General features: G+C 48.8%; 2 protein-coding genes across 4 annotated transcripts; both read left to right on the forward strand.

Annotated features, from left to right (window-relative positions):
- The first annotated feature begins 2,575 nt into the window (after positions 1–2,575).
- LOC120660898 (protein transport protein SEC23-like) lies at positions 2,576–18,950 on the forward strand. Of its 3 annotated transcripts, XR_005669760.1 has the most exons (15): positions 2,576–2,759; positions 4,003–4,577; positions 4,675–4,890; positions 4,985–5,158; positions 6,018–6,179; positions 6,905–7,047; positions 7,851–7,926; positions 8,028–8,203; positions 8,301–8,382; positions 14,561–14,638; positions 17,093–17,254; positions 17,343–17,606; positions 17,823–17,927; positions 18,599–18,806; positions 18,889–18,944. XR_005669760.1 is itself a non-coding variant. In XM_039939563.1 (14 exons), the coding sequence occupies exons 2-14, from the start codon at positions 4,068–4,070 to the stop codon at positions 18,737–18,739; spliced, it is 2,289 nt and encodes a 762-aa protein (XP_039795497.1). In that variant the 5' UTR covers positions 2,576–2,759; positions 4,003–4,067; the 3' UTR covers positions 18,740–18,950. The 3 variants fall into 3 exon arrangements, 2 of the variants coding, with proteins under 2 accessions (XP_039795497.1, XP_039795498.1); XM_039939563.1 differs by having other exon boundaries at positions 18,599–18,950; XM_039939564.1 differs by lacking the exon at positions 17,093–17,254 and having other exon boundaries at positions 18,599–18,907.
- Positions 18,951–21,709: 2,759 nt separating this feature from the next.
- On the forward strand, positions 21,710–23,097 carry LOC120660899 (2-hydroxyisoflavanone dehydratase-like). The gene has a single exon (XM_039939565.1). The coding sequence runs from the start codon at positions 21,800–21,802 to the stop codon at positions 22,919–22,921; it is 1,122 nt and encodes a 373-aa protein (XP_039795499.1). The 5' UTR covers positions 21,710–21,799; the 3' UTR covers positions 22,922–23,097.
- The last annotated feature ends 677 nt before the right edge of the window (positions 23,098–23,774 follow it).

The following is a 23,774-nucleotide window of genomic DNA, read 5'->3' on the forward strand; positions in this document are numbered from 1 at the left end:
AATTCACTTTCTTACCCCTCCTTTCCTCCCTTTAAGAAAGTTCATAAAGTTCTTTGTTCCATTTGTATGAGGTAAAGACAGCTCTGCACTCCGACAAGTAAAAGCAGATGGAACGAAGGCAGAGCAGGAGCGCACAGTTGGCTACCTTTACTCGGCGACTTGCCAACTGATGTGACCAAAAGAAAAAGGGAAATTCTAATCACTGCTGCACTGGAGTCTACAGCTCTGGTTCCGAATTCGTCCAAGTTGAGAGGCCAGGATTCCAGAAACGCAGCTGTGGGGAGCCAACAGCCAACTGCCTCGTCTCATCTGTCAGTCTGTAGCTTTGCTGTGGGGAGATGCTGCAGCGTGTGCGGGTAACCGGGTACGTTGTGTGCGTTTGGCTTCTTAGCCAACCAACCTGTTCTTTCGTACTAAATCAACACCAGTCTCCAGCTACCAGCCAGTCAACAGTACTATTCTCTCATAATAAATCAGTACCAACCATCAACCACAGCCAAGCGAATAGCGTAGTCACCGGTGCAAGATCTTGTTCGTTTTGCCTTTGCATTGCATCACCGACTCGGCAGCAAAAAAGGTGCATTTGCTACAGTCTAAAGATCTTGCACATTGTAGCTACAGCTCACTCAGCAGCCGTATTACTCCATTTTTTTGCGGTAAGTATATTACTCCATGATGCACAACGATATGATACGATATACCAAACATGAGTTGCTCTTTGGAGATTTCAAATAGAGAGAAAAATATACAGGAAGCAATAAGGGCCTAACAATTCAGGATTTCAAAGGGACACCGCACAAATTCGCTCACGGTGCTCAGATGCAAACTTTATAGTGTATTTCCCGTTACAAAATATAAGTTTTGTCATAAGTCAAATTTCTCTACACTGAACGAAGTCACTAGAAGAATATATTGGCACCTATATACCAAATTAATGCACAATCAAGATATATTTCAGGGTAGATTTAATGAAAGCTAACTTTGCTTTTGAAAAAAAAAGGAAAAAGTCTAGTTTACAACTATCACAAAACTTTGATTTTTTTAACCTTTAACTACGAATCCGGATAACATAGGCCATTCAATAGTTGAAACAAAGTAAATTTGGCCCATAGGTGGTTTTCCATTTTGTGAGAATTAAAAATATTCAAATTTAAACTAAAAATTCATAAAAAATCATTTTAAATCAAAACAATACAAAATTGGTGTAAAACTTTCTAAAAAAGTAACTTTTCTATTGGCACGATATTTTTCAGTTATTCAGATCTATTTTTTTTATGTTTATAACATTTGGTTGCCTACATTATGCCTATTATTTGTGAATAATTAAGATCTAAATAGAGCAATAATAGATAGTTTACATTTTTAGAAAAATTTTAGTACTAGTTTCATATTTGTTTAATTTAAATTAAATTACTTTTGATTGTTTAGATCTAATTAGAATTTTTTTATTTTCTTAATACAAAACAACCTTCAAAATCACCCAAGGGCCACAAATTTGTCCGGTTTTGATAGTTGGATGGTCTTTGTTATCCGATTTTGTAGTTGAATGTTGAAAATCAGACTTTTGCGACAGTTTGAGAGTGTAAAACAGACTTTTCCGTTGAAAAAAAAGACAACTAACTTATGCTGCAAAACGTCTTACTTACTTTTGAAATAGAGGGAATATTTGTAAATTTGGATCCATATGCTGCAAATTCTTTTCTTCTAAGGTTTCACCCATGAATCAGCTTTGTCGAAAACAGAAGAGAAACATAGCAAGGAAGAGCATGAATGAAAGCTTAGTCTCATAAACAAAAATGGCGTGATCCAATTTACACATAAACCATTACGACATCAACACGGTCTTCATAGTAAGACTTTGAATACCAATATTTATGTAAATGTTTGTTCTAAATTGAGTATACATGTGCTGTATGGGTCTGATTGGTTCGCTTTCGCTTCCAAAACGTTGGTATGCCAAATGTTAGCAAGGCAATAAGTTTTGGCACTTGTTAGGTTGAAATCCCAAAAAAACTGCCTACCAAACTAAGTTCAATTCAAAACTTACCGATATTTTGGTAGAAAAAACTGGCATGCCCACGTTTTGGCATGTCAATATTTTGGTACTAAACCAAACAAGCTCTATAATCAAATTACTTTGCACCTGAATCTACTAACATCAATGTACCAGTCAAAACCAAAATATTCAACCAACGTCAATTCTATATGAACATAGTATAGATTAGAGGTACCGGTAACAAGTCAATTGGCACCAGAGGAATTTTCGATGAGGGCCTTTTCTTGGGCCAAACAGTTACAGTTCCCATTGCTCAACGTTCTGATCTGACTCACCTCCCGCTGTTTTCCGTCTGACGGGGCACCCATTGATTGGCCGAGTACACATCAGCACGTACTGAGTTGGCGGCCTCCGCGGCAAAAGGAAAAGGAAAAGACAAAGGGGACGTCAGCACCCTTCATCCAAACCGTCCAGCCTGCTACCGCGTCAACACCTCGACCTCGTCCGTCCGATGCCCCCCGCGTTCCCTCGCCGATCCGGGCCCCACTGCACGCAGCCTGCGCCACCTCACCCTTCTCCCTCCTCTGCAAAGCCGTCTCGACTCGGCTCCCAACTCCTCGCTCTCTTTCGATCGCATCGCGCGGCGCCCTCCTCGCCCTCAGCCGCCTGGCAAGCCTAGGCTCCCGACTCCGGTCGCCGCCGCCGCCGTCCCAGCTCTAGGAGCTGGGCCGGCACCCCTTCAGTACTTTGACGCACGCTACAGGTGAGCCGCCTTCTCTACTCTCTAACTCGTGTTTGAGAAGGTGCTCGCGGTCTTGGAGATCTAGGTTGTTGGCGATTCGGTTCGAAATTTCCATGATGCGGGTGGTTGCTGCGTGGTAAATTGCGGTAGGATTTGGCATACGACAAATCGACAAGTGGAAATGAGCCCTTGTTAGTTTTCCAGGCGTAAACTCCAGCTCTGATATCTTAGGCTGGTTTGGAATTTGAGTCTTTTTGTGCGTGTGTGTGTTTTGGACTTAATTTCGAGCTGCGGGTAAATGTATTGAATTATGCGCCCGTAATACATCTATAAAAGTTTGTTGATCGTTAATGCTCTTACTGTGGGCAAAGCTGCGGATTCAAGAATAATTATTTATTGGTTTGATTCTGGGGTGTATATCTGCAGGCTGAGTGTAAATTCAGTTACACATTTTATTTATTTCCAATGATGCTAGGCACTAAGCATTTGTTTGTAATCTCATTTCGTGCTGGCATTTTCACTGTCTACCATTTCAAATAAATCTTCACAATATCTACAACTTGGTGATATGGGATACCAAAAAAGTTATTAGAAAAAAAAAGGTTCAAACCCTGGTTTTATGACCAGGAAATTGTAACACTATAATTGTACTCAGAATTTTTACGAAAAATCCACTGCCCACTGTTACTAGGTCATAGCTGCAAAAGAGCACATGCATCCTGGCTTGTGGCACATAACCTTAACACTTCTGGCCACCTGTGGTGCCACATTGCGGTGTACAAGGTGTGGCACAGGCAACATGCCAACACGGCATCACGGATTGGGATTGGCCCATGCTATCAAGTCAGGTACTCAGGTTGGGTCTTCTTGAGGTGGGGTTTGGTAAAAACAATAAGACCATTACCCTTGGGGTTATGTGTTTTAAGCCAAGGCACCTATGTTTCTGCAAAAAAATAAAGGACAACCACAAAACATGTGGTTCTATGCACTTTATTTTGTAAATTCAAGGTAATCACATTTTAACTTAAAAAGGATATTCTGCTATATGAGCAACAGTTATAGTCTCACAGTTATAAGATGACATTCGGTTAGAGAACGTTTCAAAGCTCCAGAACAGAGTTTGCTGGTGTCCGGTGTTCCTTGTGGTACTTAAGCTGATTGAATTGTGATTGGCATCCACTTTAAGGGTTTTGTCTGCTGTTTCTGTTTTAACTATTGTTCATGGCTGCCAGTTTTCACATACCCTACTGATTGATATTTGCAGGATAGATTCCTTTGGACGAATTGTGGAAGCCTTATACACTGTTGTACAAGGCAGCTGCATTGAAGATGTCTGAGTTCCTTGACCTAGAGGCACAAGATGGGATAAGGATGCCCTGGAATGTTATTCCAGGCACAAAGCAGGAGGCTTTGAACTGTGTGATTCCTGTTTCCGCTATCTATACACCTCTGAAGTCAATTCCTGATATTCCGGTTCTCCCATACTCACCTCTTCGCTGTCGCATGTGTCGTTCCATCCTCAATCCTTTCTCCATTGTTGACTATGTTGCTAAGATCTGGGTCTGTCCATTCTGCTTTCAGCGCAATCAATTCCCTCAACACTACTCCTCCATCTCAGAAAATAACCTCCCTGCAGAACTCTTTCCTCAGTATACCACCGTTGAGTACATGACGTCAACCGAAACTGGTCCTGTAGTGCCACCGGTTTTCATTTTTGTTGTAGATACTTGCATTATTGAAGAAGAAATCGGTTATTTGAAGTCTGCATTGGCACAAGTTGTTGAGCTATTACCAGATAATTCCCTTGTTGGATTCATTACTTTTGGAACGTATGTGCAGGTAAAAGCTCACTGTTTCTCACTAATGCTCCATATAGTTGTTCTGTTCGATGTTTTATTGGTTAGTTTAGTAACATATATAATACATGTCCATTCAGGTTCATGAATTGGGTTTTGGCTTGTTGCCTAAGGCATATGTGTTTAAGGGAACAAAGGAGGTCACCAAAGAACAAATATTGGAACAAATGTGCTTCTTTGCAGGGAAGAAAATGCCCACAACTGGGGTGATTGCTGGTACCAGAGATGGTCTTTCATCTGAGAGCATCTCTAGGTTCCTGCTGCCTGCTTCTGAATGCGAGTTTGTGTTGAACTCAGTTAAGAACCAGTTACATTAAAATAAAAAATAATCATATTCATACCATATGATATATCCTCAATGTTCAGTATTGCAAATTTCACTACTTGTAGGTTATAGAAGAAATGCAAAAGGACCCTTGGCCTGTTCCAGCTGATCAGCGGGCATCAAGGTGCACTGGAGTTGCCTTAAGTGTTGCAGCCAATCTCCTTGGGGTTTGTGTCCCTGGATCAGGTGCTAGGATAATGGCATTTGTTGGTGGTCCATCTACAGAAGGCCCTGGTTCTGTAAGTCCTAATTTTTTCAACTGGATGCCATTCTTTTAAAGCCATCCTGGGTTCCTTTAAGTACATCATTCCTGGATTAACATGCCTAATAGAGGGCCAATTGGGAAGGTTCCTTCAGCGATGTACAACCTACATATTTCTCTGGAAATTTAACATATGTTCCTATAAGCGCTAGAAATGTTACTGTCTGTAACTTCTCCAACATCATATTCTGAAGTGGAATGGATTATGCTCACATAACCTGAACATATCTGGATCTGATGCTCTAAATTTTATATAAGATTTACACGGTTTTATCTTATTTCCCCAAAATGGTCTGCTAGATGCTAAAATGCTAACTTAGTGTTAATAGCCATGATTCTGGGAGCAGTTATTTAGCTGTATAGTTCACTATATGCCTGAGTGTTATCTGTTTTCATTTGCTTGGGGATTATGTTGGAGTACACATAATAGTATAAGATAAGTACTTGCACCTGCTTTAGACTATGAGATGTAACCATAATTGATTTATGATGGAATATTGTAATAGTATAAGATAAATAGTTGTTCTATTGTTGTACAAGTTTTTTCAGAAGACGCTGTTGTATATTTTCTTGAAATGACGAACTCATGTTTATATCACTACTTACGTTGGATTACATTTACCAGAATTCTCCTCACATCACTAGGTGATATCATGGAATAACACCTTGCCCCAGTTTATTTGTTTACAAACTCGCATTGCTCTTGCTACAGATAATAATTAAGCTTTAGCTTTAGTGACAACTATGATTTTCGTACCACGTAATTATATGATTCAGAGATGCTCCTGTAAAATGCTATCTTGTGCAGTAGAATGACTATCTTGCACAATTTCCAGATTGTATCCAAATCCTTATCAGAGCCAATTCGCTCACACAAGGACCTTGATAAAGACTCGGCACCACTATACGACAAAGCTGTTAAGTTCTACAATCAAATAGCAAAGCAGCTTGTGCACCAAGGGCATGTGCTGGATTTGTTTGCCTGTGCAGTAGATCAGGTTTGCCACTGATTTCCTTTTTTCAAGTATGAAGTTATAATTCTTTAGGGACAAAGCCGAGCATGCTTAACTCCTTCGACGACATCCTATTATGAGCCTATACATCATTATTACACTTGTTTTTGTAATTTTTTATTTTTTTTGCTGTTGGTTTTGCTAAAACCCCATCTTTATCACATACAGGTGTCTATGCATCAGAGTATATCATGCATACACGCAATTTAAAACATGCTCTGTATTGCTGATTGAAATCAATAACATCACAATGCATAATATTTTGATATATCCATTAACAACCTGCCAAATTTGGTCACCTAAGAAACAAGGCATTTCCAATGTTTACATGTAAGACAGTGTACACAGTTGATTCTAGTAGTAGGACAAACAATCAGTGTAATTAACAACAACAACAACAATAACAACAACAACAACAACAACAACAACAACATAGCCTTTTGTCCCAAGCGAGTTGGGGTAGGCTAGAGATGAAACCCAAAAGACATAAAGGTCAAGGTTCAGGCACGTTGATAGCTAGTCTCCAAGCGCTCCTATCCAAAGCTAACTCCTCAGAAATATCCCAATGTAATTAAATACACTTATGAAAAAGAAATTTGAGTGGGCAGATCACTATAAGCACCACTGCACAGTATTTTAAATGTGAAATTGAGATGTGTGGCTACTTGTTCTGAACTAATAAATTTCTTCTTTGTGGTTTGATTTTATAGGTAGGAGTAGCTGAAATGAAGGTTGCAATTGAGAAGACTGGAGGAATGGTTGTGCTTGCTGAAAGTTTTGGTCATTCTGTTTTCAAGGATTCACTTCGCCACATTTTTCAGTCAGCAGATGACAACCTTGGTCTATCATACAAGTAAATATTCTTTTGTCATCCTTAATTTAATTGTTGTTGTAGCATGACTTTTATATGATTGTTTCTATAGAAGATCAAATGTAATTGTAAGGACTTGAACTGGGTCACCTTTATTTTTTTAGAACTTTATACATGCAAGATGCAGTTCTGAATTGGCAGAGCTACTGTTTCCTTATATCTCTTTTGAGAATGGTGCATTAGAGACACTTGACACATTTCCCTTTTTTGAATACCACAGAATCACACCTAGTCATTCTTCAATACACCAGGAAATATATGTTGTTGTTCGTAGTACAATTGAAAGGTTTCAGTGCATCACAGCTGTTTTCCATGTCAAGGTGTTGTACAGTTGCTTAAAAGTGGTTGACTGCTAATCGCTCTGACTGCTAATTGCTATGCTTAAAACATAGCATCTAGTGCTTTGGTTGCACTTGCATATTGACCATAACTGAAGCTGACTGGTTGGCATGTTAGTTAAGGCATTGTCTCGTTATTCCTTGAATAGATGATCCCATGTAGGTTGCTAATGGCAGGTTTAGATTTTGAAAGACTATACTGGAAGATTTCACTTGTGATAATTGAACCTGAGATTTCTTAGTTTACATGATACTCCCTCTGGATACAAATGTAAGTCGTTTAGGACATTGACATGGTCCAAGATGTCACTCGTGATTTTCATGAAATTATGTTACTTCAGATAAAAGGAATCGGGTATTGTGAAAACACTTTTATGTTGAAGTAATAGAGTATCTTTGTGGAACGGTGGCATTCTGATTTATAATATGGCTAAATTGCCTCTGCAGTGGTATTCTTGAAATTAATTGTTCAAAGGATGTCAAGGTTCAAGGCATCATTGGACCTTGTACTTCCCTGGAGAAGGTATGACACTATGGCCACTGAATAGCTACTTCGTTATTTAGGCACACAACAAGCTGCGCGTGTTTTTCTGTCATTTCTAATATCGCTGTCATGTCACGCAGAAAAGTCCTTTGTCTTCAGACACTGTTATTGGTCAAGGAAACACTAGCGCTTGGAAAATGTGCGGTCTTGACAAAAAAACATCACTTTGCTTTGTATATGACATTGCAAAAAAAGATGGCCCAGATTCAATTGGTCAATCAACAAGCAATCTGTTCTACTTTCAATTCTTAACCTAGTAAGAAGTTTTTTGGTTTCCTTTGGCTTATCATACGTAAGTAGCTATTTCTGTTTTGGATGAATTTGTCTGCCTAACTTGAGGGTGTCACATTCAGCTATCAGCACAATGAGGGTATGATGAGATTAAGATCAACCACAATATCCAGAAGATGGGTCTCTGGCACCGATAATGTGGAGGCAAGTTTCCTTTTCTTTTGTTAATTTAATAATGGTAAATTTTCAAGCACTTTGCTTTTACAAGCTATAGTTAGTTTGTTAGCAGCTCAATTTTCACTCTCATTGAGCTGAGAGGATGACACTCAAGTTGGGGAAGTTTTCTGGGTTTTCTTCATTCACACTCACAATGTCATGCTCTCCACGGGAGAGGTGGGTACATATTTATAGGCAGCCAGGTGCAGGCAGCCAAGGCACATGCCAAACTAGTCTAAGATGCTAGTCTAAAAGCTAAAACTAACCAGTCAAATATGCTGTCCTCTAAGATGCTGTCCTAGGGGCAGCAAGACCACTACGTGCTGCAGTAAGGAAAGATGCTGCAGCAGCCCCACAAAGACCACCAGTACAGACTGTCCCTCAAGGACCATGTGCTGCAGCAAAGAGATGCTGCAGTGGTACAATGCTGACTAACCAGCAAAGACTTATCCATCATTCTCCCCCTAAGTCTTGCACGTCGTCTTGTGGGAAGATTGGACCATCCTAGTCCTGGAGCAAAGCTCAAGAAACTTGATCCTCCCAAGGGGCTTGGTGAGCAGGTCCGCAAGCTGATCCTTGGTGTTGATGTAGCTCTCCTTGATGCTTCCTTCCTCCAAGCAGCCTCGGATGAAGTGATACCTCACCCGGATGTGCTTGCTCCGTTCGTGGAAAACGGGGTTCTTCGCCAAGGCCAGAGCGGACTTGCTGTCCACCCTGAGCTCCACTGCTCCAGTGTCTCTGCCGAGTAGATCACCAAGCAGTCGAGCGAGCCAGAGCGCCTGAGTCGACGCGGTGGAGGCCGCTATGTACTCGGCCTCGCAGCTGGACAAGGCCACCACCTGCTGCTTGACCGACTGCCAGCTAACGAGGCACTTGCCGAGGAAGAAGAGGATCCCGCTCGTACTCTTGCTGGTGTCGATGTCGCCGGCGTGGTCGCTGTCGCTGTACCCGACGAAGTGTGCCGCTCCAGGGCACCTCGGGTAGTGGAGACCGTGGTCGAGAGTCCCCGCAACATAGCGGATGATCCTCTTCACGGCCTGCTGGTGCTCCGTCGTCGGTCGCTGCATGAACCGACTAACGTAGCCGACGGAGAACGCCAAGTCCGGCCGTGTGTGGGCGAGGTAGCGGAGGCTCCCCACAAGACGCCGGTACTGAGTAGCGTTCACCTCCTCCGCCGTGCTGTCACGGCTCAGCTTCAGCCTCTCCTCCATCGGAGTGAGAGCTGGGTTGCAGTCGGTGAGCCCAGCGAGCTCGACGACGCGCTTGGCGTAGGCGGTCTGCCGAAGTGTGATTCCGGAGTCGTCCTGGTGCACCTCGATCCCCAGGTAGAAGGAGAGAGGCCCCAGGTCGCTCATCTGGAAGGTGGCCTTCATCTCCTCCTTGAACGCCACCACCTCCGCATCCTTGGTGCCGGTGATCACCAAGTCGTCGACGTAGACACCCACCAGCAGGGCATTTCCGCCATTGCCCCGCCGGTAGATGGCCGCCTCGTGCGGGCTTTGCTCGAAGCCCATCCCCTTGAGCGTGGAGTCCAGCTTGGCGTTCCACGCCCTCGGGGCCTGCCGCAAGCCATAGAGGGCCTTGCGCAGACGTAGCACCTTACCCTCCTTGCCGGGGATCGCAAACCCCGGCGGCTGGTGCACGTAGACCTCCTCCTTCAAGTCGCCGTTGAGAAACGCCGACTTGACGTCCATGTGATGGACACGCCAGCCCTCCTGGGCAGCTAGCGCAAGGAGTCGCACGGACTCCATCCGTGCCACGGGAGCGAAGGCATCGTCGAAGTCGACTCCCTCCTGCTGCACGAAACCTCGTGCCACCAGGCGAGCCTTGTGCTTGACGACGGTGCCGGCCTCATCCCTCTTCAGCTTGAACACCCACTTAAGGGTGATCGCGCGGTGACCGCGAGGGAGATCAGCAAGCTCCCAAGTGCGGTTCTTCTCAACCGCGTCCATCTCCGACTGCATCGCGGCACGCCATGCCGCGTGTCCCTCGGCCTCTGCAAAAGACCGAGGCTCGCCGTCGTCGCACGCGAGGTGCAACTGCGCCTCCAGGTCGTGAGGCACCAGTCCCGGCACCGGCTGATCGCCGAGAAGGTCCTCCATCGTACGGTACCGCAGCGGCTCACCGTCGTGGTACGCGTCGATGCGCTCCTCGTCGTGAGAGAGCGGAGTAGCGAACTCCAACGGGCTGTGAGCAGGTGCTGGAGTAGGCGTGCCCGGAGGAGTGGCTGTCGGTGCTGGAGTGCGCGGCGTCGCCGGCTGTGGTGGTACAGCTGAGGAACTCGGCGCAGCCGGAGTCGTAGCTGAAGGGCGTGGTGCCGCCGGTGTGGCGGGCGCCGGAGTCGGTGGAGGCTCGGGGACCGGGGTAGGCACGCTCGGCGAAGAAGAGCTGCCTACTCCCCCAGCTCCCTCGAAGTGGACGTACTCGACGGTGAAGTCGTCGTACGTCGGAGCCGAGCCGTCGTCCACCGCCTTGTCCCACGCCCATCCTCGCCCTTCGTCGAACACAACGTCGCGCGCCGTGCGCACACGCTGTGTCTCCGGGTCGAGAATGCGGTAGGCCTTCGAACCCGCCGCGTAGCCGATGAACACTCCCGGAGTGCTCCTGTCGTCGAGCTTGCCGATGTGGCCAAGCTCCTTGGCGAACGCGAGGCAGCCGAAGACCCGCAGGTGGGAGACCGCCGGCTTACGCCCATGCCAAGCCTCATACGGCGTTATGCCGTCGAGTGCCTTGGTGGGCGAGCGGTTGAGGATGTAGACAGCCGTCACCACCGCCTCTCCCCAGAAGACGGCCGGCATGCCCCTCTGCTTGAGGAGGGCCCGGGCCATCCCCACCACCGTCTGGTTGCGCCGCTCGACGACGCCATTCTGCTGCGGGCTGTACGGCGCAGAGTAGTGGCGCTGGATGCCCTCATCCGCGCAGTACGCCGTGAACTCGGCCGCCGTGAACTCGCCGCCGTTGTCGGTGCGCAGCACGCGCAACTTGCGGCCGCTCTCCGCCTCCGCAGCGGCCTGAGCACGCCTGATGGCGTCCGCAGCCTCTCCCTTGCTGCCGAGGATCATCACCCACATGAAGCGGGAGAGGTCGTCGACGAGCAGCAGGAAGTAGCGCCGTCCTCCTGGTGTGACCGGTGTCACCGGGCCACACAAGTCCCCGTGTACGAGCTCGAGCCGCTCCTTGGCTCGGAAGCTCGCCTGCTGGGGGAAGGAGTGCCGCCTCTGCTTCGTCAGCACGCAGACGTCGCAGAGCTGCTCCACGTGGTCGAGGCACGGGAGGCCTCGCACCATCTCCTTGGCGCCGAGCCGCTTCAGGGCCTCAAAGTGGAGGTGCCCAAAGCGCTCGTGCCACTGCCATGCCTCGTCGTCCCTGCGAGCTGCAAGACAAAGAGGCTGGGCCACCCCGACATGGAGAATGTAGAGGCGGTTCTTCCCTCGAACCACCCTGGCGAGAAGCTGGCGACGGTGGTCCCAGATGCGGAGGACCCCGCTGTCGATCACCATGCGGGAGCCGCTCGCATCGAGCTGCCCAAGGCTGATGATGGAGTTCCGCAGCGCCGGGATGTAGTAGACTCCGGTGAGCATCCGGTGCTCTCCGGACTTGGCGGTGAAGATCACGGAGCCCACGCCCTTGATCTCCACGGCGGAGGAGTCCCCGAACCTGACGGAGCCACCTACATCGACGTCCAGGTCGGAGAAGAACTCCCGCCGCCCGGTCATGTGGTGCGTGGCGCCGGAGTCGAGGTACCAGCCATCGACCCTGTCGTCGCCGGAGCCGTTGCCGAGGAGAACTCGGGCACGCGGCTCGTCGAGGTGGAGTAGAGCGGTGACAGGCGGTGCCGCCGGCTGCGGCTCCATGTCCCCGTGGAGTAGGAACAGAGCCGGCTCGTCATCCGGCTGGGCCTCCGCGACGTGGGCTTGGCCCCCACGCCTCCGCTGCGGGCAGTCCCTGGCCCAGTGGCCGGGCCTGCCACAGTTGTGGCAGGCATCGTCTCGTGCCGTCTTGGGCCTGTCAGCGGCGCCGCCCTGAGCATCTCCGCGGGCGCCACCCTCGGCGCGCCCTCGTGCCCCGGCTGGGGCACCTCCGCGCCCCTTTCGCGGCTTGCCGCGCTTGCGGCCACCAGTCGAGGAAGAGGGCTTCCCCCTCCTCCTGTCACCGCGCCGAGCCTCCCACTGCTCCTGAGTGAGGTGGAGCTTCCCACCGATGGAGATGCCTCCCGAGGGAGGCTGTGGCTCGTCGCTGTCGACGACCTTGAGGCGACCTATCGCCTCCTCGATCGTCATGGTGGAGAGGTCCAGCAGAGACTCGATCGAGCGAGCGGTCTGCCTGTACCTCTCGGGGACGCAGCGGAAGAGCTTCTTGACGGCTCTCTCCTCGTCGTAGGTGTCGTCGCCGAACTGCACCACCTTCTGCAGCAGAGTGTTGAGACGGAGGGCGAAGTCATCAACATCCTCACCTGGCTTGAAGGCCAGGTTCTCCCACTCCTTGCGAAGTGCCTGGAGAGTGGTCTTGCGGGCGCGATCGCTGCCGATACGTGCCGCAGCGATGGAGTCCCAGGCCTCCTTGGCAGTTCGCTTCTTGGAAAGTGTGAACTGCATCTCGGGCGGGGCTGCTGCGATGAGAGCATCCAGCGCCCGTCGATCCTCATCGTAGTCGACGTCGCCGTACCGGACTGCCTCCCACATATGCCGCACCTGGAGCTTCACCTCCATGACCGCGGCCCACTCGACGTAGTTGGTCTTGGTGAGGGTGGGCCACCCACCGCCGGGACCGACGTCCCTGGCCACCGCCTGGAGGCCGTGGTAGCCGGGGGCGCCGCCGCGCGCACCCCAGCCAGGAGCGCCGCCACCGCCCTGCGCGCCGCCTCCGCCGCCGGGTGCGCGGCCCCCCTGGACCGTCGCCGGGCGCACCGCCAGGCGCGCCGCCGTCCAGGCCGCCGCCGGGCGCGCGGGCCCCTGGACCGCCGCCGGGCGCGCCGCCGTCCAGGCCGCCGCCGGGCGCGCGGGCCCCTGGACCGCCGCCGGGCGCGCCGCCGTCCAGGCCGCCGCCGCCGGGGTGGGCTGCTGCCCACCGCGCGGTCCGCTCTCGCGCTCTCTCCCTCTCCAACTCCTCAAGGTCCTCGTCGGCGGTGGCGTCGCCGGCGATGGAGCCGCTGAGGCTGCCGCGCAAGGTCTCAACCTCGACCTCCGCCGCACGCGCTGCATCCTCCGCCTCCTCTGCTTCCACCTCCGCCCTGGCCGCTGCCAGCTCCGCTGCAGCCAGCCTGGCCGCCCTCGCCGCTGCTGCAGCGGCTTGAGCCGTCGCTCGCCTGCGCTCCTCTGCCGCGGCGAGCTCGGCGTCTCGCTGGCGCCGTGCGCTCGAGGCGACCGAGCGCTGAGACGGTGCGTCGGACATGGCGCGCCTCCAAGGGGCTGTTGCGTGGAGAGGGGGAAGGGAACGGGGAAGAAGAGGCAGCCGGAGCTGCTGCTGCTGGTGTTGCAGCGGCTGCTGCTGCTGCTGTTGCAGCGGCGGCTGCTGCTGCTGTAGTTGCTGGTGGTGGTGGCTGGGCTGCTACCGCGGCTTGGGAAGGGGAGGAGCAAGAGATATCCAACCTACAGGAAAGTACGGCTCTGATACCAGATGTTAGCAGCTCAATTTTCACTCTCATTGAGCTGAGAGGATGACACTCAAGTTGGGGAAGTTTTCTGGGTTTTCTTCATTCACACTCACAATGCCATGCTCTCCACGGGAGAGGTGGGTACATATTTATAGGCAGCCAGGTGCAGGCAGCCAAGGCACATGCCAAACTAGTCTAAGATGCTAGTCTAAAAGCTAAAACTAACCAGTCAAATATGCTGTCCTCTAAGATGCTGTCCTAGGGGCAGCAAGACCACTACGTGCTGCAGTAAGGAAAGATGCTGCAGCAGCCCCACAAAGACCACCAGTACAGACTGTCCCTCAAGGACCATGTGCTGCAGCAAAGAGATGCTGCAGTGGTACAATGCTGACTAACCAGCAAAGACTTATCCATCATAGTTTAGTTAATACAATGAAGTTTTCTGTATTCAAGGCAGGTTTATGCCTGTTTTTTTATTTCTTTCCTGCGTTCATTTTCCCTGGTGTTTCCACTTTTTGAGTTTTGAAACAAAGCTATGGTATTTGTTCCTTAGCAAGTTCATTTGTGTTGTAGGAATTAGTAGCTGGCTTTGATCAAGAAGCTGCTGCTGCAGTCATGGCACGCTTGGTGTCATTTAAGATGGAAACTGAGGTACCCCCAGCATATTTCACTTTAGCACAATGCAAAATGTTATTTACTTTATGTTTTAGCTGTTGTAGTGTTGTACAATGAGTCTCTTTGCTGTTTTGATGAGAAATGGGAATTGAATCAATATAGATCATTCTGACGACACACGTTCTCTCTGTAAATAATTGCTGGTCACTGTAGTGTTATGTCAGCTCACAACAATTAACTTTTTTTTTGGTCAAGCTGGCTGCAGAAGTTTATAAGGGCAATATCAATTCATTTTTGGCTATTTCTGCCTATACACAGCATTTGGAGTATATAGGTTGAGGGATTCACGAAGGATGCACAATAAATTTAGTAATTGAGCTCATCTTAATGTAAAATTTACCTGTCATGGATTATTCTGTTAAGGATATAAGAGTAAATGAGTCAAGGGTAGTTTAGTCTTTTCCTATTCTAGGGTTTGGGGTGTCCTATGTACTCTATATACTGTCCAAAGGGCCTCTCTCTCAATATACCGACAGTTTCGCTCATCTTCTTCCTCTTCTATATCGTAACATGGAATCAGAGCTTTAGGTTTCGATCCGGTTCGCCACCCTCATTCATCTCCGCTGCACCGTCCCCGGGAGGATCGATCTTCCCTCCCGGGGATGGGATCTCCAGTAGCCCCAAACCCGTAGATCGAGTCGCAGTAGCAGAAGAGCAGCAGTACCTATTTTTTTTCCCTTTTCCGGCGCCCCCGTCCTGGCCGTCGCGGTCCTCCTCCGTCTGCCGGTCGCCGTCGTGGCTTCTTCCACCCCGCATCGTCTCCGCCGTCGTGGCCTGTCGCGGCCTCCTCTGCCGCTGCTCGTCGGCCGTCGCGACCCTCCGCTCCGCCCGTCGTGGATCCGGCTACCGGAGTCGAGAGGGGGAGCTGCCCGTCGCAGCTCGTCTTCCTCTCCGTTCGCCGCCCGCCGTCGTCCTTCACCGCGCCGCCCTGTCGCGGCTCGTCCCCGCCGCCCGTTGCGGCTCGTCCTCGCGCCGTCCCACGAGCACCGCGCGTCCGCCTGTCCGGCAGCCGCACGTCCTCTGATTCGCCCGCCCGTCGCTCTCTCGCTGCCGTCACACCGAGGTGTCCGGTCACAGTCGCGGCCGCCTCTGGAGCAGGGGCGGGGAAGCTGGGGAAGAGGAGGAGGCTGCTCAGCTCCAGATGGCGCGGCCCGTCGCTGCCGCCGTCGATTCGTCGCCGCCCTTCCGTCCATCCTCGCAGCGGCTCGTCATCCCATCCTCCTGTTGTTCTGCTCCGCCTGGAGCTGCTTGGGCATCCGTCCACCCACTGCTTGGTGCTTATCTTGCCAGCTCGAGTGCTCCCCTCACTCTCTCTCATGGATCCGTGGTTCCCGTGGGGAGGAACAGGGGGTTTCTGCAGTTTGGAGCCTTGGACTGCTAGTCACCGTGGCTGTCTGGCTCCTCTGCCTTCCCGATGGCAAGCTGACTGGCTTGGCTGCTTCTAGGCCAAATACTTCGCTTCATTTGGGCCTGCATTATGCCTTTGTGTTGGGCTGCATCTTGAGCTCCTCATTCCATCTTTTGCTTGTGCTCCTGCTTGCTGCTTGCTGCTGCATATCCATAGTATATTGTTATATATTTCCACTGTTCATTTATCCAAGTCCATCCATATGTTCAGTTTGCCATGTTGTGCCAGTATATGATCTAAACCATTGTCTATCCAAGTCCAATTGCAACTCCAATTCGTCAAAGTCGTGCGTGTTCACAAAATTCATATTGTCAGATCAGCCAATTTCTTTCTTTTATTTTATGGTTAGCTGAGTCCCGTCGATTTAGCTAATCACATCATCATCGTTGGTGCGACAATGCCCTCTTGGTCCCTTTCGGAGCCGTCTTGCTCCACGTCATGATCAATGGCCGTCTATTTGTCGTCATCACCTTCCTGTGTCACCACTTGCCGTCTTGCAGTGGTGCTTTCTATCTTTGGCTGGTTTGACACATCTCATTGTTCTTGTCGTGTTCAATTCTCCAAAGCAAGGCTCGTGTTTGAGGAGTCGACGTACTGGTTTGTGAAGACTCGAGGTATTTGCTCAAGTACTGGTTTGTGAAGGCAATACCCTCTTGTGGAGGAGCTCATCTACATGACATGTTCAAGAGTTGCGCGCTTCGACAATATCAAGATTTTAGACTTGGATGTATCTTTTTCTTGTTTCTTTTGAGTCTAGTGCTTAGTGTTAACTCTCCAAATGCAACGTCATTGCATTCACGTTGCATTTGAGAGGGGGTGTTAAGGATATAAGAGTAAATGAGTCAAGGGTAGTTTAGTCTTTTCCTATTTTAGGGTTTGGGGTGTCCTATGTACTCTATATATTGCCCAAAGGGCCTCTCTCTCAATATACCGACAGTTTCACTCATCTTCTTCCTCTTCTATATCAATATACCGACAATTTCACTCATCTTCTTCCTCTTCTATATCGTAACATATTCTAGGTTGATTTTGACCCAGTAAGATGGCTTGATCGAGCTTTGATACGTATATGTTCTAAATTTGGAGACTATCGGAAGGAAACACCCTCGTCCTTCAGTTTATCCCCACGTCTATCAATATTTCCTCAGTTTATTTTCAATTTGAGGCGTTCTCAGTTTGTTCAGGTACACTTTTCACCTTTTGTTCATTAAGCAATGCTTAAAATATGAAATTTTTACATCTCTGGATATTAATTATTTATTTCATGTGCAGGTTTTCAATAACAGTCCTGATGAAACTGCATATTTTAGGATGATGTTGGACAGAGAGAATGTAGCCAATGCAGTTGTGATGATTCAGCCTTCACTTATATCCTATTCATTTCAGTCAGGACCAGAGCCAGTTCTCTTGGATGTAACTACAATTGCTTCTGACAAGATCCTTTTGTTGAATTCTTATTTTACTGTTGTCATATTCCATGGGGTAACCATTGCACAGTGGCGAAAAGCTGGTTACCAAGATCAAGAAGGTCACGAGGTAACCCTTCTCACAGCTTTATAATGTTAGTCTGCTAAGGTACAAAACTTTTTTTGCCTGTGCATTACTTTTCCAAACACATTTTTGTTTATTACTTCACCTTCACATCAAATCAAATTGTCATTATTTTTATGTTATTGTGATCAAGGTAGATCACAGTGCATTGCGGATTACATGCTATAGTTGTCATCTGGTGCTTACTTGTACAATGTTCAGGCGTTTGCCCAGTTGTTAAAAGCTCCACACGAGGAAGCTAATTCAATAATAAAGGAGCGGTTTCCTGTGCCCCGTTTGGTAGTCTGCGATCAATATGGATCTCAGGTATTTTTTTTCTTGTCCATTTTGAATTTCTTTGGTTCTGTTTGGACACGATGCGGTGGGGTTGATAATTCCTAGTTTTTTAATAAGCAGTTCATGCCTTCATGGGTTAGTGAAGTAATCCTAACTTTCATTTGAGCATGTAAGATAAATACTCCTTGTTGTGGATTCAGGGGTATTTGCACAATACAGGAACAATGAGCCATTGCCTGTATATAACTAGTTCTATGGCATGAAAATAATGTAGTGTTCAACAATTGCTGCTAAAAAAATATCTTGTATTAATTTTAGTTGCCAAAAATCCCAAAACCTCATCTCAACCAAACAGTGTTAATATCCAACGACTTGGTCATGCCGTTGGTCACACCTAGCCATCAATGCTCAAATAAAGCCCGTGATCCTTTACTTTGATTCAAGGTCCCTGATGTTTCAGCAGTCTCAGAATCAAGCCATTTGTCATGTCTAACCACCAGTGCTCTAGTGTGTGTTTGAACCATGAAGTGTATTATGGTTTAGGGGAACGGTCAATATTGACCAAGGAAAAGGAACTACCATTTCCATCGATAGAACCTTATGTTTCAACTGCAGTCTCATCCCAACCTTTCTGTTGGTATACCTTTCCCTATGCTATTATTTGCCCTAGAAAGAACTAAACATTACTTCTGAAACTGCAGGCTCGATTTTTACTGGCGAAGCTAAATCCATCAGTGACATATAACTCAGATAATCCCGCCCCTGGTGGAGATGTAATCTTCACAGATGATGTGAGCTTCCAGGTTTTCATGGACCATCTCCAGCGGCTAGCAGTCCAATAGCACATGGATCTCTGTAGAGCAGTGCATAGAGCAATTTTGTACCACCATTGGTCACTTCTGCTGTACAGTAAGGAGAATGCTTTTCGTTTGTAATGTCTTACAGGCTCGTTGTAGCTGGTTTTAAATTATACACTTTTTTCCTTTATTAGTGCATTGGTGAATGGGAAACTGCACTTTCAGTAAGATGGCTACATTTCTACGGATTCACTAAGGGGCATCTTTTGAACGAGCAATCGTGTGTTCTGTCATTTAGGAAGTTGCCAATTTGCTGAGGCATTCTGTCACGACGCCTCTCCATTTTCCTTTAGACCAACCACAGCCTTATTAGGTGAAGGCACTGTTCTGCTAAGTGACGTGCACGAACGCAGAAAAATACGCCTGTTCCGAAGAGCTGTCTGCTGCAGCGCTTCCTATACCAACAACGAATTTTCTTTCTTCAATGTCGTCTGGATATTAGATGATACACCTCAAATAATAAATAAAGAAAGCAAGCTTTGAGAACTGACTGTTAGCTTGGTTGGTAGCGCTGCTGGTGTGCAGCCTGCCTGCCACCGTTCGAACTTGGAATTTGATTTGATGCTGATATTTTTCACTGGTGCTTTCGCCAAATAAAATCTGCAGCCTCTCACAAGTGGGGTCAAGTTATGAAAAGGATTGCACGCACCCGTCACCTACGGAATGCCTTAGTAAGTTTTTTGCGTAGTTCAAAGATGGTCCGAAATTTTGCTTTCCTAAATCCAATTGAAAACTCAGTCAAATCAACTCAAAATAAAAATTTTACATGCACTTGAAACAAGCCAAAACAAAAATAGTTCAAAGATGGTCCGAAATTTTGCTTTCCTAAATCCAATTGAAAACTCAGTCAAATCAACTCAAAATACAAATTTTACATGCACTTGAAACAAGCCAAAACAAAAATAGTACCACAACTTTTTTTTAAAGCTATACAGCGAACTGATAGTACAACAATTAGATCAGTTTTTTAATCAAAGTTGTGTTTGTTTGAGAGAACAAAAATGTTGTGTTTTGGGTTATCAAGACATTTTAAAGATGAATTTAACAATTTGATGTTATCGATTTTGGTATAATTTTCTATAAATTTGATCAACATTTTTTTTACTTCTAAGCATCTCCAAAATCTGCCGCCTCTCACAAGTGGGGTCAAGTTATGAAAAGGATTGCGACGCACCCGTCACATACGGAGTGCCTTAGTAAGTTTTTTGCGTAGTTCAAAGATGGTCCGAAATTTTGCTTTCCTAAATCCAATTGAAAACTCAGTCAAATCAACTCAAAATACAAATTTTACATTCACTTGAAACAAGCCAAAACAAAAAATAGTTCAAAGATGGTCCGAAATTTTGCTTTCCTAAATCCAATTGAAAACTCAGTCAAATCAACTCAAAATACAAATTTTACATGCACTTGAAACAAGCCAAAACAAAAATAGTACCACAACTTTTTTTTAAAGCTATACAGCGAACTGATAGTACAACAATTAGATCAGTTTTTTAATCAAAGTTGTGTTTGTTTGAGAGAACAAAAATGTTGTGTTTTGGGTTATCAAGACATTTTAAAGATGAATTTAACAATTTGATGTTATCGATTTTGGTATAATTTTCTATAAATTTGATCAACATTTTTTTTACTTCTAAGCATCTCCAAAATCTGCCGCCTCTCACAAGTGGGGTCAAGTTATGAAAAGGGATCGCGACGCGCCTGTCACCTACGGAGTGCCTTAGTAAGATTTTTGCGTAGTTCAAAGATGGTCCGAAATTATGCTTTCCTAAATCCAATTGAAAACTCAGTCAAATCAACTCAAAATACAAATTTTACATGCACTTGAAACAAGCCAAAACAAACATAGTACCACAACTTTTTTTTTAAAGCTATACAGCGAACTGATAGTACAACAATTAGATCAGTTTTTTTTAATCAAAGTTGTGTTTGTTTGTGAGAACCAAAATGTTGTGTTTTGGGTTATCAAGACATTTTAAAGATGAATTTAACAATTTGATGTTATCGATTTTGGTATAATTTTCTATAAATTTGATCAACATTTTTTTTACTTCTAAGCATCTCCAAGAGCTCTTGTATACTTGATGAGTTAGCTAAAAGAAGAGAAATCTCATCAAATCTTGGTTCCAACAGACTGTATTTTGCTCAGCTAACTATCCTGTTTTCTATTTGCTCCCCCTCGCTGGGCAAAAAAAAGAAGACATGTCCCGCTTGCCATCTTCAGTGGCTCGCTCCCCCGTGCACCTCACGCGGCCCGTTCCCCCTGCATGTCTCGCGTCGACGCTGTCGAGCGCCGCCCCCGCCATCCCGAGCCGCTGGCGAGCGCCGCCCACGTCGTCGAGCACCGCCCCTGTCCCCGCCGTCCCCGGGCCGCCACTGAGCGCTGCCTCCACCGTTCTGGGTCACTGTCGAGCGCCACCCCCGTCCCGGCCGTCTCGAGCAGTTGCCGAGCTCCGCACACGCCGTCCCGGGCCGCCGTCGAGCGCTACCCGCCCTGCCATCCCGGGCCGCCGCCGAGCGCCGCCCTCGCCGTCACTGGCCGCCGTTGAGCGCTGCACCCACCCCCGCCGTCTCGGGTCCCTGCCGCGCGCGGGTGCCAACTAGGTTGCACGACTGCAGGAGGCCTGGGAGTTGGCAAGGAGGAGGTGAGGGGTAGCAGGAGGCGGCGCACAACCTGAGCGCCCTCGCTGCGCCGGCTGTGGCGCAGGCGAGGAGGAGGGCAGCGGTGCGGCAGCTCGCCCATCAGGAGTAAGACGAGAGGTGGAGAAGAAGATAAGGAAATGAGTATGACTTGCGGGGTCTACTACCTTAGTAATATATAGAGAGTGCAGTTTTAAAACATCTGTTGGTTTACCTACTCTATAGGAGGTTTTCTATTTTTTTTATAAAGTTTGAAAAACTTTAAATTTAGCTAAGATTATATAAGAGATGTTGGAGATGCTCAACCACTAACCACTGGGCACTGGCCCGAAGGCCGAAGCACGTGTGGTCACGATTCACTCCGAAGATGGGGCTGAGCTGATCGCTCCCCTTATCAACAATCGGATGCATGCTCTTTGCCACAAGATCGCAGCAATTCCATGCTGTGGTAGGACCGAGCGTCGGATTTTCTCTACGCCATGCATTCCAGCGATTTGGCCGGGTTCAGTAGCTAACGGAAAAAATCCATCTCATCATCTTTGGAAGCCTGCCACTATCTCCGCCAAGGCCACACCGATGCCTTCCTCCACGTCCATGGAGCCCGCCGCAGACGAGGTGGTCGTCGAGTCCCCGGCGCACTTCCGCATCTACAAGAGCGGCAGGATCGAGCGCCTCAACCGGCCTCCGATCCTCCCCGCCGGCCTCGACGAGGCCACCGGGGTCACCTCCAAGGACGTCGTCCTGGACGCCGGAACCGGCCTCTCAGCGCGCCTCTACCTCCCGAAGCTCCAGGAGCCGTCCAAGAAGCTCCCCGTCCTCGTCTACTTCCACGGCGGTGCGTTCCTGCTCGAGTCAGCCGACTCCGCCACGTACCACACCTACGTCAACCCCCTCGCGGCCGCGTCGGGCGTCCTCGTGGTGTCCGTGAGCTACCGCCTGGCGCCGGAGCACCCGCTCCCGGCGGCCTACGAGGACTCCTGGGCCGGGCTCCAGTGGGCGGCGTCGGCGGAGGACGAGTGGATCGCCGAGCACGGCGACGTGGCGCGCCTTTTCCTCGCCGGCGACAGCGCCGGCGCCAACATCGTGCACGACATGCTGCTGAGGGCCTCCGCCAACGGCGGGCCGCGCATCGAGGGCGCCATCATGCTCCACCCGTGGTTCGGCGGGAACACGCCCCTCGAGGGGGAGCCCGAGAGCGCTTCAGCGGCCACCGCTGGGCTCTGGACGTACGCGTGCCCGGGCGCGGTCGGCGGCGCCGACGACCCCAGGATGAACCCGCTGGCGCCCGGCGCGCCGCCGCTGGTGAAGCTCGGGTGCGCGCGGATGCTGGTGTGCGCCGGGAAGAAGGACGCGCTCTACGTGCGGGACCGCGCGTACTACGAAGCCGTGGCGGCCAGCGCGTGGCCCGGGGACGTGGTGTGGCTCGAGTCCGAGGGGGAGGAGCATGTCTTCTTCCTTCCGAAGCCCGAGTGCGAGAACGCCAAGATTCTCACGGACCGCGTCGTGGCCTTCATAGCCGGAGCCTGATTTGCTCTGCCTGCGCGCTCGCAGCATGATTCGAGGTTCGAGCCCCCATTGAACTTACGCTAGTTTTCTGATTGAATAAATCGGTCGTGGTCCGTAGTATTGAACTCGTTGAAACTGAAACTTTTAAGCAACTTGAAATTTCTATTCAGTATTCCAGCTCTGCCACCGTCGAGTAACACAGCAGAGTGTTGTCATGTCCTGTACATCTCTGCGATTTTTTTAAGCAACAGGAGGGGTTCAAGCCCCCTTCTGAATTGGTCAAAGCCCTGATTTCATTATTTCACAGCAACGAAATTAACAAAGTTTGGTAGCACGAACAAAAGAAGCCAGCGTCGGGGCCATTACGGAGTCGAGCAGGGGACTACCAGAGTTTAAAGGCTATCTATCTGAAACCAACAAGACAGCAGCAGAGTGCTGGTATACGGCCGCAAAGCAAAAGACAGAAAGAAACTGCTAGCAAATGATGAAGCACATCCGCCAGTAAGCGATGCAAAGGCAAGACAGTAGACCAAGCTTTTTCAGGCGACCTCGATCATTGTAGCAGGTCAGTGTAGTAGAACCACCCCAGTATCATTAGCAGAGGCCGTAGGAGGGTGGAATTGAAGTGCCGCAGATTTGAGAGCTTCAGCTCCCGCTTCCAGGATCGCCCAGTCAGCCACATTTTGGAGTTCTGCCCAGAATACAAGAAAGGATGAGGCCAAACAAACGATCTCAGTAGGAGATCGAATCAGCTTTTTTTCAAAACAAATATTGTTAAGAGCTCGCCAAATGGCCCAGCAGATTACGGCCAGACCCACCATGTGGAATTTTGATCCAGTAGGCATGTATTTTTGCACCCATTCCCAGAATTGGT

The sequence above is a fragment of the Panicum virgatum genome, chromosome 2N, assembly GCF_016808335.1.
Source record: "Panicum virgatum strain AP13 chromosome 2N, P.virgatum_v5, whole genome shotgun sequence".
NCBI lineage: Eukaryota > Viridiplantae > Streptophyta > Magnoliopsida > Poales > Poaceae > Panicum > Panicum virgatum.

Bases quoted from the DNA above. Each gene is read 5' to 3' on its own strand.
- LOC120660898 (XM_039939563.1), top strand. From the start codon at position 4,068: ATGTCTGAGTTCCTTGACCTAGAGGCACAAGATGGGATAAGGATGCCC. The intron at 4,891-4,984 runs GTTAAGAACCAG...CACTACTTGTAG, and splicing joins GCGAGTTTGTGTTGAACTCA to GTTATAGAAGAAATGCAAAA. The intron at 6,180-6,904 runs GTTTGCCACTGA...TTGATTTTATAG, and splicing joins TTGCCTGTGCAGTAGATCAG to GTAGGAGTAGCTGAAATGAA.
- LOC120660899 (XM_039939565.1), top strand. From the start codon at position 21,800: ATGCATGCTCTTTGCCACAAGATCGCAGCAATTCCATGCTGTGGTAGG.